This window comes from Chelonia mydas, chromosome 3 (genome assembly GCF_015237465.2).
Source record: "Chelonia mydas isolate rCheMyd1 chromosome 3, rCheMyd1.pri.v2, whole genome shotgun sequence".
NCBI lineage: Eukaryota > Metazoa > Chordata > Testudines > Cheloniidae > Chelonia > Chelonia mydas.
This window is the reverse complement of record NC_057851.1, coordinates 140,958,792-140,975,213: the sequence shown is the minus strand read 5'-3', so window position 1 is coordinate 140,975,213 and position 16,422 is coordinate 140,958,792. Positions and strand designations below refer to the sequence as shown.

General features: G+C 40.3%; 1 protein-coding gene across 18 annotated transcripts in view; it reads left to right on the top strand.

Annotated features, from left to right (window-relative positions):
* Window positions 1-16,422, top strand: part of HEATR5B (HEAT repeat containing 5B) — a 93,525-nt gene that overhangs the window by 44,583 nt on the left and 32,520 nt on the right. For 9 of the 18 annotated variants that reach the window (XM_037895423.2, XM_037895418.2, XM_043543401.1 and 6 more), the window contains 6 exons: window positions 1,980-2,169; window positions 4,347-4,516; window positions 8,696-8,840; window positions 10,238-10,492; window positions 14,452-14,703; window positions 16,145-16,326. In XM_037895423.2, the coding sequence (XP_037751351.1) occupies window positions 1,980-2,169; window positions 4,347-4,516; window positions 8,696-8,840; window positions 10,238-10,492; window positions 14,452-14,703; window positions 16,145-16,326 (1,194 nt within the window). The remainder of the gene's footprint in view (window positions 1-1,979; window positions 2,170-4,346; window positions 4,517-8,695; window positions 8,841-10,237; window positions 10,493-14,451; window positions 14,704-16,144; window positions 16,327-16,422) is intronic. The other 9 variants (XM_037895425.2, XM_037895422.2, XM_043543402.1 and 6 more) reach the window with 2 other exon arrangements.

Sequence of the window (16,422 nt, the reverse complement as noted above, 5' to 3'; positions counted from 1 at the left end):
GGCAAGTGCCTAATTATGTTGAGTCATCTCAAGATGTAAATAAGTTATTCCATTCTGTAGAACAATGAATTAAAATAAATAATAAGAGAATTTGGCAAACAAATGTAAGTTAAAGTAGAATCTTAAAAGAAAGTAGGTGCATTCATGATATCCCTTGGCAGTGAATTTTACTATTTTATTTAACTGGCTTTGTAGAAGACCCTCTGGAGAAAGATATAAATAAAAACGTTGAATGAAAAAAATTACTTGCCTATAAATATTATTCTCAAAAGGTTATAGTGTAACTCACCACATATCAGGAGACTTTTTCATTCTTTTCCCCCATTACTCCAAAAGAAATTATTAGTTGAAGTGGCTACTGGCTATTACGCCTAATCAGCAGGAAGGTGTGTCTCACCCACAGAAAGAGGCAGTTTAATGGCTCAGAACTTTGAGCTTGGAGCCCCCATCCTCTGCTACCTTTGTCGCCTGGAACCACAGACACCCGTGTCGTCTTCAATTATTAACTTTAGAGAACATGGAGTAGAGGTAATCCTCTGTCTGAGGAGACAGGATTGATAGAAGTTTTGATTTGCTTTGCTTAGTGATACATATATCTATCTATCTCTCTCTATATATATATAATAAAAAAAAACCCTCATAAATTTCCATAGTTAAGCTCTCAAAAGTTAGATATTGACAAAGTCTCAGGTTGCATGTGCAATATTATTTCTGCTGTTCTGTAAATGCATCATGGTAGTCTTTAAACAAAGGCTTGCATATTATTTCACAAATAAAATTTAATCAATTTTTACTGCAGTATAAAAAGATAAGAAATCAAAGGAGGCGATTTTCAAAGGTACAAATGGCAGTTAGGTGCCTAATCCCCATTAACTTTAAATGGGAGTTAGGCACATAACACTTCTGTTTGAACCTTTAAAATCCTCCGTCTAAATCAGTAAAAAGATACTGGAGCATTACAATAAATAGAATGAAACAGTAGAAAGAATGAAAAAAATGTTACATGATGCAACATTAGTGTCTAACATTGTAAAATAAATAGTGTTATGTAGTTGAGAAAGATTATGTGATCATGTAACTAGACTGTAGGAGCAGAATAAAGGCAGTGTGGCCAGCTAACTCAAATGTTTAACTGTGCAACTATAACCTCCTCTTACAATAGTCCTTTTTCTTTTTATGGAACTTCCCACGTTTTTTGGAATGAGGGGGGAAAATCATAATGTAAAATTATTTTGGTAAATGCCACTGGAACACTCTGTCCTGCACACTTTGCGGCCCACAGGAGAGGGAGTGCATTTCCTGTGAACATTAGCAGCCCTGAAACTTGTTCCCTACAAGCTTTGAAGAAAATGAAACAAGGGCACCTGGCTTCATTCATAGTGTATCTTACAGGGTGTTCAGTGAATGAGACCAGGGCTTTGCCCTTCACTACCTTTCTCCAGTGCAGCTAAGTTAACTACATGTGAGCAGCGTGGCCTTCCTTAGCTTCACTTTTACGAGTTTAGAAGGAAAACTCAGTGCAAAATGCACTGTATATGCAAGCTGAGAATTTCAATTGGCCATAACATTATCAAATGAAAACCTGTTTCCATTGGTTCAGGCACTTCTTCTCGAGGACCATTTCTGAGTCTAATTTCAACTTTCTGCCCCAGTTTTGGCTTTCAAAATTGTGTCAAACTTTTTTATATAGTGGAAAAAATATATGCATCCTTTTCTTCTCATTCTCAAACAGCGTAGCCATTTTTATTCAAACAAACAAAAATTCACCTGCAGGCAGAGACCAAACCTGGGAAATTTCAGCCCAGAAGTGAATGTTCCAGATTGTGGGGTGACGAAGATGTTCTTAAAAACAGAGGGTTAAAATAGAAATGTTTAGACAAGTGTGGTGAGAGCCATAGCGACTATAAATAAATCGTCAAAACTCTAAACTAAACAAACTTATATGACTCAAAACCAAAAATCTCTTTGATTTATTATAGACCTGGTCTCTCCATTCACTTGCCTTGATAGTGGACTCTAGTGGGCCAATGTACCGGGGATATGTGGAGCCTACTCTGTCTCTAGTTCTTACCCTGCTCTTGACAGTTCCACCATCGCATACAGAAGTACATCAGTGTTTGGGCCGATGTCTTGGGGCTATAATAACTACGGTTGGCCCTGAGCTGCAAGGTAAGTTTAATCTGCAATTTAATTAAGATAAAGTTAAGGTTATAAATAGGATAGATGCTGTTTTTTTTTAATGTCAGCTGGCTGTTAAGTATTGCATGGTGCAGATAATGAAGCATTTGTGATTGGTGTGTAGGGTTTGTCTATCTGCAGCTGCACCGTGTGTATTGATGGTGACACAATTCAGGGCGACTGCACCTGTATTTCCTCCTCCATGATCCCTCAAGGGCACCCACTCTAGGCTCCTAGCTCCTCAACTGTCAGCTCTCCTGGGTAAAGACCTTCATCTCTCTCCCTCTTGACAAGGGATTTTCAAGGCTACACAATTCCTTGCCCACTCTGTGATATCTCCAGCAAGCCAGACTGCCTAAACAGTCCAGCATCTGCACTTTGCGTTCTCTCCGGAGGCTGTGAACAATTGTAATCGCCAGCAGTTACAAGTTACCATGCAGGTCTTTATAAGCAAGCACATTTATTCTTAAGGCGAAAGATTACAGAAAAAAACATATGAAAGCTATAAACACCCCTTATATGCATGCTAAAAAGCTTACCAAAGGTCATCCCAACTTCAGCCCTTCCAGCTCTTCTACAGGGATTTCTCCCAGACTCACCTTGGTCAGAAGGTCCTGTCTCTTAGCTAAATCAGATAGAAGGCCCTGAGACAGTTTAAACTCAGGCTGTTTTTCCAAAACTCTTTTCTTTGTCTTTTGGTCTCTGGGGAATCCAGTTTGAACTAGTTAGTATATGTGAGCCTCTCCAGGTGGTGGTACTTCTCTGGAGATGTTAGACCTGAGTGAATTTGCCTAATCACTCCCCACTGTTCTTAGTTCCTGGAGGAACTGTGGCCACCCTCTCCGTGGAATTGCATACAATCCCTGGCTCACAATGATACATAAGCTAAATATAGTAAGAACTCCCAAAGATATTGCAGGAAATTACCATATATGTTGCAGGTGGCCATATGAATTGGTGCCAAAACTATCTAACTCCAATAATGAGGTAGTCTCAGTATTCTCAGATCTTTATACCTTGACAAATTTTTCAGTGTGTTATCTGAGGGTATGCGGTCCAAACTGGAAATAAAGATGAAGTATGGTGTTTTTTCTTTAAGGTGCATAGGGGATTTTGGTGGCTATACATGGGTCTTTGATAAAGTGCCATAGATGAGGCTGTTAGTGAAACCTCAGTTATAAATTCCCTGCCTTTCGAATATGTTTATTAACTTCGGTCTTGTAGTTGTATCTGAACTTTTTTTGCCTAGGAATTTCCTTATTGATTTTTAACAGATATTTTAAAAGTATTGATATATACAAACATAAGTTGTTCAGAATTTTTTCTTATAGAGACGACATTTTGCTGTAATTATAGCTGTGCTGTAAAGATGATGAATGGTACTTGTTGAAATGCAAGATAACATAGTCTTTAAATCAAATATTCTGTGTAGTCTGTAACCTGTTGAATCCAAGTGATGCAACTGAGGGAGATAAGAAACTCCTCTAGCATATTAATATATTAAACTGCTCCAAAACTGCAAAAAAATATAAAGTCTTCCAAAATGTGATAAGAAAAGGAGTACTAGTGGCACCTTAGAGACTAACCAATTTAGGTGCCACTAGTACTCCTTTTCTTTTAGCAGACTAACACGGCTGCTTCTCTGAAACCTGTCAAAATGTGATAAGTATTCAGAGTTTAAAACTAAATCCATAGCAAATAACTCTAAAATTTTATATCTAATATTCTAAGAAATGGGTCTATGCATGCAATCTTATCCAAGACTACTAAATTAAATAGATTTCCAAAACCTGGAACTTTGTTCATTTTAACAAGTGCCATATCTCAGAAATACTGACTAACTGAACAATGTCCGCAAAATTTTTCTGGCTAATGATCAGTTGTGCAAAATTTTGAGGTTTAAAGGACTTTTTGGGCTAGCAGATTGCTTTGAAACTTCAAAGGGGTAAGTGTCAAAATTGGGCTAAAATGGAAAGTGAGTTCTAACCCTGTATACAGAGTCCTTTTGCAGTAATGCAGCTGTTAACTTCAAATATACGTATTTAGAAGAGTGATGCTGTATGTAATTTACAAAGATTTCACATCTCTGAAGTTTTGTGATTAAAAGGTTAAAATGTATAACAGCTATACAAAAAAGTTGCTTTGTTAAGAATTCTTTATTCTGTTAGGTAATGGAGCTACTATTTCAACAATCCGCTCTTCGTGCTTGGTGGGATGTGCAATCACACAAGATCACTCGGACTCTCTTGTTCAGGCAGCTGCCATATCCTGCCTTCAACAGCTTCACATGTTTGCACCCCGTCATGTCAACCTCTCCAGTCTGGTTCCCAGCCTTTGTGTGAGTGTAAAATGTGTCTGTCCTGTCCTACATCTCTAATGCTGGAAACTTCAGCATTACGGCCTGCAGAAAGGAAAGAGAAATGGCTAGCAGCCTATGGGGGAGTATACGTACGTGTTAAGGGGCAAAGTTTTCAAAAGCACTCAGTGGCTCCCAAGTCAGAAGTCCCATTGAAAATCAATGAAGGGACTTTGGCGCCTAAGTCATTTAGGCACTTTTGAAAATTTTACCCAAGACTAGGGACCTCTTTCTAATTTACATTAAAGCCACTTTACACTGCTCTGGGTGTGAAGAGGAGCCTTAAAGTGGGCTTAGATTATAGTTACGCTTACTTTAAATCCCTTTACTCTGCCAGAGTGGTGTAAAGTGGCCTTAGTTTAAGTGAGAATCAGGCCCTAGGACTATTTAGCTTGGAAAGGAGAGGAATACACAATAACAAGTCTCAGGGTCCCCCAAAGGTCTCCTCTTTTTCATTCCTTATCTTACATGCCTATCTCCTATGGCTACTTAAAAAGGAAGCGTATGTGGGGAAAGTGGCGTATCTCCTACTATCAGAGTCCTAGGCAGAGTCTGTGTCTTGCTGTCATCCTCATGTTCCTCCATTGCTGCTCAGGTGAGTATTTTCACATGTCTCAATAAACACAGCACCAGCTTTCCTGCCTGAAGGCAGGAAGTGATGCAAGGGCTGTAAAATCCAAAATTTGATCTTAAACAAAACTTTTATTAGATGAAAATTTAAAAAATACATTGGAGTTAAGTATACTTATGCTCAGACATTCAGAAAATTGAGTTTAAGGGAGAGACCCTCCCTTTAAGACATCCCTGGTCACCTGTGTCCCAGACTCTTCACAGATAATGACCAAAGGACTCAGGCCTATTTATACTGAAATTGGGACTTTGTCCCTGTTTGTGTAATCTGCTTCCAATCTTTCCTTAGAGTTTCCTCCCCATAGCACATGTCCCCTTGTCTTGCGCAACTGGTTCACTCTTATTCAGCATGACCCATACTCTGTAATATGTCAGAGTGCAGAGAATTCCAAGTGAAAGGTATTGCTCAGCACAGATGGAGGTGGGCCCTTCTGTTAAGTGTGAATAACAGGCTGATATGTACCACATCCTGTGACAAATAATTATCTCTGTCAGTTCCTTTATGACTAGATCTCCCAGTAGGAATATTATAGACAAAGAAGTTAACCCAAGGCGTAATTGTTGCTGATTGAAATCTTTTTCCATCCCATTCTGTTGTCCTTTCCCTGCTCCATCATAAACCCTCAGCTACCTAATTTTCCTTCCCTCTCTTTTGCTTCCAAAATCTTGTTCCCTCCATGATAAGCCTACCTGCAAATGGCTTTGCACATGCTCCCACATCTGTTTGGACAAGTAAAATGTGGACATGGTGGCTGAATAGAGGACTGGCTGAAAATCCTCCCCCATTAAATGAAAGATAAATCAGTGACAAGCTTTTGTCTTCTGTTTGGAACCAACACCATGTATCAGACTTAAACCAATGTCTTCCATATGCTTTTCAGATTCCTTTCTGCCTCTGTACTTCTTCATCATTTTTTTTTTTTTTAACTAAAAGCAGGGAATAATCTTTCCAGTAATTTAAATCCTAAAGTTCTCTGTTGTAGTTCTATTGAAACAACTTCAGGATGATACTTAGAGGATCTCTTAAAGTCTGTTTTTCAAGATTGAAACCTTCAGACATTCATGAACGAAATAAAGGCCTAGTGTTAAATATTTTGTACGCTCTATGACCTTTCATTTGGGAAAGCAATTTCCACCCTCGTAGCAAGCTAATACAGGGAAAGCAAATGTGTATTCAACTTATTAAAAAATATGTCCCCCGAGGTAACTCAAGATTAGAGTTTCTAAAAGAGCACTTTTTATCTCCTCCCTTGAAAAACATACAGTTCCCTGTACAGCTACTTCCTCTCAAGAAAAGTTGGGAGCTTGCAAAATTCTTTTGGAAGAAAAATATTTACTTGTACTCGAGGTGATTCAAAGCATATTAGAAGCAAATGTTACTTAGCACAGAAATCTGAACGCTCTCATGTTGAGAAGTACTTACTGACATATGTGGTATAAACTATGGTTTAGATTTGAACATAGAAGGTTTTAATGACAGTTGTCATGAGTGATTCAACGATTGCTGGTGGCCATTTTATTGAAAATTGTAATTTCTGTCACTGGCAGAATACAGGATCCTAGTAACCAATGTTAAAGCATGATGTAAACTGGACTAGAGCAGTGGTTCTCAACCTTTTTGGGCTCAGCACCCATTTGTAAATGTTTATGGCCTGTCACGACCAGTAAATAGTCTGGGGGTGGAGGCCCTTGGGTGGTTTTGGTTGGGTCCTGCCTGGCACTAACCCCACAGTGGTGGCTCCTGCAGCTCCTGTGCTGTGGGGCTGGCTGGGCTTGCCCCTTCGCTCCAGGCATTGCAACTTCCAGGCTTGCAGCACCGCTCAGCTTTGTTCCCGCACCCCTGACTGGACCAAATTTGTGTGAGTGGAGTTGTTGGCTCATGGGTTGCAATGCCACTCACTCAAATTTGGCCTACCCGGACTCCCGTCGTCATAACAGCTGGGTCAAACCTGAGTGGCTCTGGGACCCCAGAAGTTGCAGTGCCTGGAGTGGGAAAGTTAGCCCAGCGGGACAGGAGCCACAGGAGCTGCCACATGACCCTTTGAAACATTCTGACAAGCCAGTTTTGGGTCCCAACCCATGGATTGAGAAACACTGGTCTAGAGTCAAATTTTATTCCCTGTGGGTCCAGTCACAATGTTATCCCTCTTTAGCCAGATGGCTATACCAGCTATGAAAATATAAACTTTATTTTCAAGTGTATATGTTGTGAGAAGTGCTTGTTTGTGCACCTTTAGCCAGATTTTTCAAAGAGCTCAGCACCCAACAGCTCACATTTGGCCATCCCAAGTAAGTGACCAGATTTTGCCAAAGAGCTCCCTGTGGCAGGCCGCCTTGCTCCTCCCTCTGCCAGGTCCACAAACAGCTCAGAGACCTTTTTGCTGATAAAACACCCAGTGCAGTTTATTTACCATTTTAGTTTTCTCCACCCATATACATTGAATACCCTCACCCCTTCAGTCTAGGGAGCCCTCAGCTCCTGAGGCAAACAGGGGGGAGAGCATTCTCTTCCTCTCTCTTTCTGCTTCCTCCGTTTCTATGCCTTTTGTATCATCTGCCTAATGGTCTAAATAGCCTCTTAGTCCTCCTCAGCCCATCCGTTAGGCACAGCTCTTCTTAATTAAGGTTTGCTCTAGAGTAATTTATTAGAATTGCGAGGACCAGAGGGCTGGCTCTGCTGTTGTTGCCCAGCACTCTGTCACAGTCCCCTCCCATTTCAGCACCCAAATGAAGTGCCCAGTCTTCCAGATAAACATCTGAGAACAATTGCAGCTGCCTAGTACTGAGCATTTTTGAAAGTGTGGTCTCTTTGTCTTAGAGCTGAAATGGGAGAGAAGCTAAGAGATTTTCCAGAGTTCCTGATTGGCTTCACTTTTACAGTCTGTGAGGCTTAATTCGTATTTCACATTTTAAAATCTTGAATAATAAACTTTATTAATAAGATTTCTCAATTTTGCTTTTTAAATTTCCCACTTGTGCTTCCATTTGGGAGATGGGGCAACATGCTGGGATGCTAATACACCCCACCTGGAACCACGACACTCAAACTTCCTCTAATTAAACTCTTTAGAATCTTGAAATCTGCAAGGGGGAATAGCTGCTTTATGGAAACATAGAAGAATAGAACAGAATTACTTTCATTATATTAAGCTCAGAAAGAAATTAAACAAGTTGGTTCTCCAGGAGAAAGATGGTCAAGATCTGTGTGCAAATGCAGTGAGCAGATACAGGTAGTTCTCTTACGTGTTTCTGATAGGCAGAGGTTCGTTTCCAAAGGACGTGATCATGTTTGGGTTTAGTTAGCTGCATGCCCTTCAGTAAGTTAAGGGACTTATCCATTTTAATTAATGTTTTCAGCCGAATGGCTTCTTGCATTCTGACTTTCTGTGCAAGTGCAACACTACTTTGTAACTGTTTACATGACCTACACTTGATTTAGCTGAGCGAGAGGCTGTTATTAATCACTAACAGTTTTGATTCAGTTAAATAAAGACACAGCAATTTACCAGTTTACAATGGTTCTGATTGCAGGTTCACTTGTGCAGTTCTCACTTATTGCTCCGTCGGGCTGCAGTGGCATGTTTGCGGCAACTTGCACAGAGGGAAGCAGCAGAAGTGTGTGAATACGCCATGAGCTTAGCGAAAAATGCTGGTGACAAAGAGAATAGTGGCATCAGTAAGTGTTACCTTTTCTAATATAGTGTGTGAGTTTTTTAAGACAAAAACAAACAAAACCCAACCTCCTTTGGAGTTTCTTGCCATTTCCATATTTCCAGCTAAAAGTAAAGACAGTAGCCCTCGCCTCTTAAATATGAAGAACAAATTAGAAATGGAATTTCCCCCCAGTAAATTGTTCCTCTCTCTTACTGATTGTTCTTCTCCCTTAATTTTGCTGGTTTTGAAAATGGGCATGGCACGGAGGGGGTGGGGGAGTGGCTTCTCATGGGGCCAAGAATGGCATTGCAGGTGCTCCCTGCCTTAGTCCACAGATTACTGCCACCTACTCAGAGCCAAGTGGCCTGTGCTATAAACTTAAGGTCAGTCTAAAACAGCTGAATAAAAATAACCTCAGAATCTGTCCGTCTGTGCCTTTAAACAAACAAACACAACTTCAAAGGCAAGCTCTTAATTGTAGTGCTTGAGGACAAGGCCCTGACCTGGCCTTCGGGTTCTGGGATAGCACTTCTCTGGTCTGCTCTCATCCTGCCGCTACCCCTGAGAAGCACAGGCAAGCCTTTTTAACTGACGTGCTAGCACCTGATTGGTTAGTGTCTCCTCCTTGCTCTTTTAGGCCTCTGGAGGATGAAGTCTTGTTGGTAGCCTGGTCTGTGTGGGTTTTCTGTAAATAGGGGCTATTAGGGCACCAATGCCTGTAGCAGGGAGCAGAAAAAACCTGATAGACCCTGTCACAGGGCATAATGATTCCGTATACTGTGAGTAGGATGTTCTGTTAACAACATCCTTAGTAGCCAGTCGGGTTTTCCAGTTGCCCCAATTTTTACATATATAATTTTATCCTGTTGCTGCTGCTGCTCAAATGAGTTATGATTCCTACTCGCCTGTTTGAATGGTCAGGAAAAAGTACAATATCCAGAAGCCTTCCATAGTAAGTATATAATTGTCTGCTGGTTGTTATATACTTTAAATTTTTAAAAACATTGAAAAACATTATCTGCCTTCTTTCAACGGATTATCAAACAAACAATTTTTCCACTGTACCACAGACTCGTGCATTCTAGTATTGTGGGACACAATTAAGACTTAACTCAGAAGAGATTCTCCAGGATCCAATGCGGGTAGATGCTGAGCATGTCCTGCAAGGTGTTGAGTGCTCTCAATGGCAATTGACAGTGTTTATCATTTCATGGAAAATGCTCAGTATCTCATAGAATTTAACTTCTAAAAAGTTTAATATATTAAACTATGTTAGAGTTTATTGACAACAAATTGTAGTAATGTCTTTGTGTTTGTGATCTGAGCAACTAAGAGTGAATGCAGAATGTCCTTTTCTAATGCTGCTATTGCCCTAATTTCAAGGCACAAATATGATTCAGTTTCTTATTGGAAAACTAGTTTCTCATTTTACAGATATTAACCCTTTTGCACCAGGAGTTGGTTCTCGGCGGGATATTCATTGCCGGCATCAAGGAGTTAATATAACAGAGACTGGCCTCGAGGGGGTTCTTTTTGGAATGTTAGATCGGGAGACTGATCGAAAGCTGTGTTCTGATATTCATGATACCTTGGGACATATGCTTTCATCCCTGGCAGTGGAAAAACTTTCACACTGGCTAATGCTATGTAAGGATGTCCTAGCAGCCTCCAGTGGTAAGTGTTTGACAACATTCATATAATAAGACATCATATCTTTAGAATTAATTTATTTTTGACAACATTCATTTGGAGCTCTCTATGTTCTTGTGGGATAGGAATCCATGCTCAGTTTTGTCACCTGTATCTTGGATTGTAATATTTTAGCTTGTTCAGAAAGAGAAAATGGCAAATATCATGATCAGTTTTGAATAGTCTATGTACAGACACACACATTTTAAAGTAAATCTGGTACTGTGTATATATAGGTAGTTCTTAAAGGGTGAGCATTACAATAGTTAAAACACTTTCTTGGCCTTTGCGTTTAGCAGTTGACTGGCAACGATTCCTGCATCTTATAATGCTGAACTATTAAAATGCTTCTCCTAAAGAGTGTAATGGCTACTTTGGCCATATAACCTCAGTTTCTTCTTTTACTGCTGATAGCAAAGGAGTTCTCCAGCTTTGCTCTTTCTGCCCCATACTACATTCATCTACATCACTTCACAATTTGTGATAGGAAACATGTTTTGTTTTGTTTTTTAATTTAATTTGTGTGCTTTTAGTGATTAGTAATCTTATTTATTTTATTTACGTTTAAGAATTACTTTGTGAGACTGAATGAGCTTGGCACCTCATGGAGTCCTAGTTTGATTTTTGATTTTATAATACTGGGTTGGATTCTCAGCTGGGATACATGGGCTTTGCTGATTTACATCAGCTGAAGGATCTGTTTCACTGTATTAAATTTTTATTCTTTTTCTTCCTTATTGTTCAGGTTATCATAGAAGCAATCTAGAGGCTTTAAGAGGTGTTCCAAGTGCAGTCATAAAGTGCCATTTTCAGATAGATATGACTGTATCCTGACATGTATTGGGACAAACCAGATGAGATCTGGCTGGCTATAAAATCTGTGCCTAGATATTGTTACAGAAAATGTCAATACTAAGGAATCATAGAATATCAGGGTTGGAAGGGACCTCAGGAGGCCATCTAGTCCAACCCCCTGCTCAAAGCAGGACCAATCCCTAACTAAATCATCCCAGCCGGGGCTTTGGTAAGCTTGACCTTAAAAACTTCTAAGGAAGGAGATTCTACCACCTCCCTAGGTAACCCATTCCAGTGTTTCACCACCCTCCTAGTGAAAAAGTTTTTCCTAATATCCAACCTAAACCTCCCCCACTGCAACTTGAGACTATTACTCCTTGTTCTGTCATCTGCTACCACTGAGAACCGTCTAGATCCATCCTCTTTGGAACCCCCTTTCAGGTAGTTGAAAGCAGCTATCAAATCCCCCCCTCATTCTTCTCTTCCGCAGACTAAACAATCCCAGTTCTCTCAGCCTCTCCTCATAAGTCATGTGTTCCAGTCTCCTAATCATTTTTGTTGCCCTCCGTTGGACGTTTTCCAATTTTTCCACATCCTTCTTGTAGTGTGGGGCCCAAAACTGGACACAGTACTCCAGATGAAGGCCTCACCAATGTCGAATAGAGGGGAACGATCACGTCCCTCGATCTGCTGGCAGTACCCCTACTTATACATCCCAAAATGCCATTGGCATGCTGGAGCTATGAAATAGACAAGAAAGCCAGGTTGTCACCGGAGCAGGTAGGGGGCTCCAGCTAAAGTCTGGCTGTCCCCCAGGTTCCCTGCTCCCAGTCAGGCTGTGCCTGCCCCTTTCAGACCCTGGTTGCCTCCTGGCTCCCAGCCCAGCTGCTGCCTGGGCTCTCCACTGCCTGCTGGGCTGCTACCCAGAGGTTCCCAGATCCCTGATTCTTGCGGGGAGCCCTGGTACTGCCTGGATGCTCCTAGCTCCAAGCCGCCAGGAGCCCGGCTCCTGCCCCCCCGCCCTCTGCTCCCCACTCCCCACTGCCCCCCCAACTCTCGGCTCCCCACCACCAGGAGCCTGGCTGCCCCTCTGGGCTCTCCGCTCCCCACCACAGCTGGGCTCCCAACTGGGAGCTCCGCACCTGGAGTCCTGGCAGCTCCCGGGCTCCTGGTGGGGATCCAGGAGAAACGGGGCAGCCTCCAAGCTCCCAGCAGGGAGATGCATGTGGAGCTGAGAGCTCAGGCTCTCAGCCCCCCACTCTGCTCCTCTTAAGTTGGTGGAAGCACTCCTGGTGAGGATGTGCACCTCCGACAGAAGGAAGGTAGTGTGGGCATGAACCACCACAGTAATTACTGTGGTGGTTTTAAGTTGACCTAACATAGGTCAATTTACGTGTCTGGCATAGACATGCCCTCAATCTGGACTGTAGACTTTATCGTACAAAGTCCATATGACTACTGTTTTAACTTTCCACTAACATGCTGAATGCACACAAGTTTCTGTTCAGCCATTAGCTGTCCGGTTTATGCAGAAGGAAGTGTTACGTGCATCTAAAACTTCCCATTATGAGGTGCTGAGAGTTATTAATGTGGTGTTTACTCCATTGATTAAACCTCCTTTTGATCTACTCGTTCACTCAAAATTCCTTTCTGGACGATTTTATTCCTGACTTCACCTTGCAGAGCAGGTGTGAATCAGTCTCTCTACTCTTCTCCCATGCACTATTTTATATAAATACAATGTGGAGCTATGGATTCAAACGAGAGCCCTTCCAAAGGTGTTATCAGATTTCTACTTACAAATTAGTTATCCTTCTAACATTTTCCCCACTCCCACATTCCTAATGTAGTGGCACTTTGTTTAATATTTGATGTTAAAAGGTCCTCTTTCATTTTATTCGGAGTAGATTCTAAAATCCTTAAAATATGCATTCAGCTTTTTCTTTTAATTGACACTTGTACAGTAGGCCAAATAGTTTCCTGGAGAACCATGTTTAAATGCATTTCTCACTGCTGCTCTTCAGTAAGCCAGTAACTTCAAATTTATTTTGGGATGTCTTTGGTCTGAGATGTATTGGCACGTGCAAAGCCAATTTTCAGGTCAGCCACATGTGTTTTCTGGCATGCTTTTGCAAAGGTTGCACAACCTTTCTCACCCTAAAATACCACAACTCTTCTGCAGCCTAATTGTATTATTTTTTAGGAATGGGGTGACTCAGTTCAGATAGATTTCAGAGTAGCAGCCGTGTTAGTCTGTATTCGCAAAAAGAAAAGGAGTACTTGTGGCACCTCAGAGACTAATAAATTTATTTGAGCATAAGCTTTCGATGAAGTGAGCTGTAGCTCATGAAAGCTTATTCTCAAATAAATTTGTTAGTCTCTAAGGTGCCACAAGTACTCCTTTTCTTTTTTCAGTTGAGATAGTTTATCCCTCTGATAAGTTTCTTCTTGTTGCTGTGGTAGCTTTCGTGTAATCCCTTGTCCAGTTCTCAGAGCATCAAAATGATACTGAGGTTTTCCATATCAGTTTCTAGCTAATAGTCTTTTTGTTGAGATCCCTGACATTTTGTTCATATCCTGATCTGGGAATCTATTACAGTAGTCAAATTTGGAGAAAATAAAATTATTTTCAGTACCTGTAATGCTTGTTCTCAAACATGTTTGTGTGTGGTGCTAGAATAAATTGCCCATTTGCCTTTCCCACAATATTGGCCTTTCATTTTGTTTTCATTTAATATGCATTTTATCTTTTACTAAAAGGGAATGAGAGTTCAAGCATGGGTAACAGCAGTATCCTCTGCATTGACAGTTTAACAGTTTAAATTTCTAAGCTACAGGACCCGGAAGTGGGGATTTTTTGTAATAGAGACCTTCAGAGAGCTAGAGTTTTAGGAATGTCATTTTTTTATCTTTCAAAAAGATGAAGGATACTTTTAGTATGCTGAAGGGAAAAAACATCTTTACTTACTAATATTCCTTTACTGTGCCCTTCTCCATTTTCAAATGCCATAATTCCTATAGAAAAGTTAGTCTCCATTTTAATTTTGAATGGATTGTAAGAGTTGACAACTTCACATTGTAAATTGTTTCTGAAAATTACTACTAACAGTGGAATTGCTAAATTTTATGACTTTGTGTCTCTGATGTAGACATGAGCACTGCAGCTCCTTTGGGAGGAGGAAAGGATGAAGAATCAGAGAAGAAAGATGAGATGGATGACGACACAATGTTTACTACTCTGGGTGAAGAGGATAAATCGAAGCCTTCTGTGGCTCCTCGCTGGGCCACTCGTGTATTTGCTGCCGATTGCCTGTGTCGAATTATCATGCTGTGTGAGAATGCGAATAAGGCTCACTTTGATCTGGCCATGGCCCGTTCAGCCAAACTCAGAAACCCTAAAAGTAATTAAAGCATTTGCATGTGTTTTTGTTTAAACTTAGCTGTAAAGAGATATATTAAGGGTATAAGATACCCACAAAAAGAAAACTTTGTTAAAGAACAGGTAAGCCTGAGTAAGGGGAGCAGCTGTCCATGCAAACTATTAAAAGCAGAGAAATGTTCGGTTAAGGTATCCTCCTTTAGCATGTCTTCATCACCGCATGTCACATTGACCAGTTTCCCTGACAGACCCCACACCTCAATAAATAACTCTCATTACACTCTAACACAGTGTTTTCAACCAAGGGCACATGAACGCAGAAGTCTTCCAGGGGGTACATCAACTCATCTAGATATTTGCCTAGTTTTACAACAGGCTACATAAAATACACTAGCAAAGTCAGTACAAACTAAAATTGCATACAGCCAATGAGTTGTTTATACTGCTCTGTGTACTATGCTCTATAAATGTAAGTACAGTATTTATATTCCAGTTGATTTATTTCATAATTATATGGTAAACATGAGAGAGTCAGCCATGTTTCAGTAGTCATGTGCTGTTACCTCACATTATATTCTTCACAGATGTTCTCGCATAACCAGTTACAAACTCTCTTAAAATCTAGAGATTTGAAAATAACATCTGTAGGGTTTACTACTTTTCTGTTGATTTTTATTAGTCCTTTTCAATATCACATTTTAATAAATTAAGGAAATTCATTTTTAAAAAATTATTACTTACAATATCTGGCATTAAAAGCTAAGATTAGGATGTTAAGAAAAACAAATGAAGAAAAGTTTCCACAGAAATGTTACTGATTTCTGGATTATTTTCCTCTACCCCTTGCTGTCGTCACACATTTTTCTTTCACCCAGGGTCTGGATCCAGCTGTTCGTCCCAAAGAAGTGAGGACATAACCCCATTTGCACCCAAATAAATATTAATATTACCTGCAATACTCAGTGGCTGGCTACAGTACCTGAGTTTTAGAATTGATCAGATCTTCCTTTATCAGCAGGGGTCACTGTAGGCATAGGACTGTAACAGCAATTGCATTCAAGGTTTTCTGTCAACATGAGGAACAAGTCGTTAAATCTGTTTTTGCAAAATGTTCTCAAAGCGGACATGAAGCATTTTAACATTCAGAGCAATTTTTTCTCATGACCTTTCCTTTTACTTTGATTCAAATTCATAACACTTAGTTTTTCACAACAGGCATTTCAGAAATCTGAAGTGATCATTTATATTAATAATAATAAAACAAGTATATTCAATTAAATTTTTTTCAAAATACGCAACTAATTTTTTTTTCAAGATTGGGCGAAATTTGCATATTATAACATACTCTCCCTGTTAGAAATTTATGAATAGTTACAAGTGTCTCAGAGTTCTAAGGTGTGTTGATATGGACATCAGTTGAATATCTTTAACTTAGTTAATGACTTTATTATTTTTATTTTCAGATGATCTTTTAGTGCTCCATCTCTCCGACCTCATCCGTATGGCATTCATGGCTGCAACTGATCACAGCAACCAGCTGCGGATGGCTGGTCTCCAGGCACTTGAAGACATTATCAAGAAATTTGCATCAGTTCCTGAGCCAGAGTTTCCAGGTCATGTGATACTGGAGCAGTATCAGGCTAATGTGAGTCCTCCTTTATATGTTTAGGAAACTGTATATTTTTCTGTCAATATGCCAGTGTCAGTTTTGAGAACAGTTTGTAGTTTTAAATGACTTGTG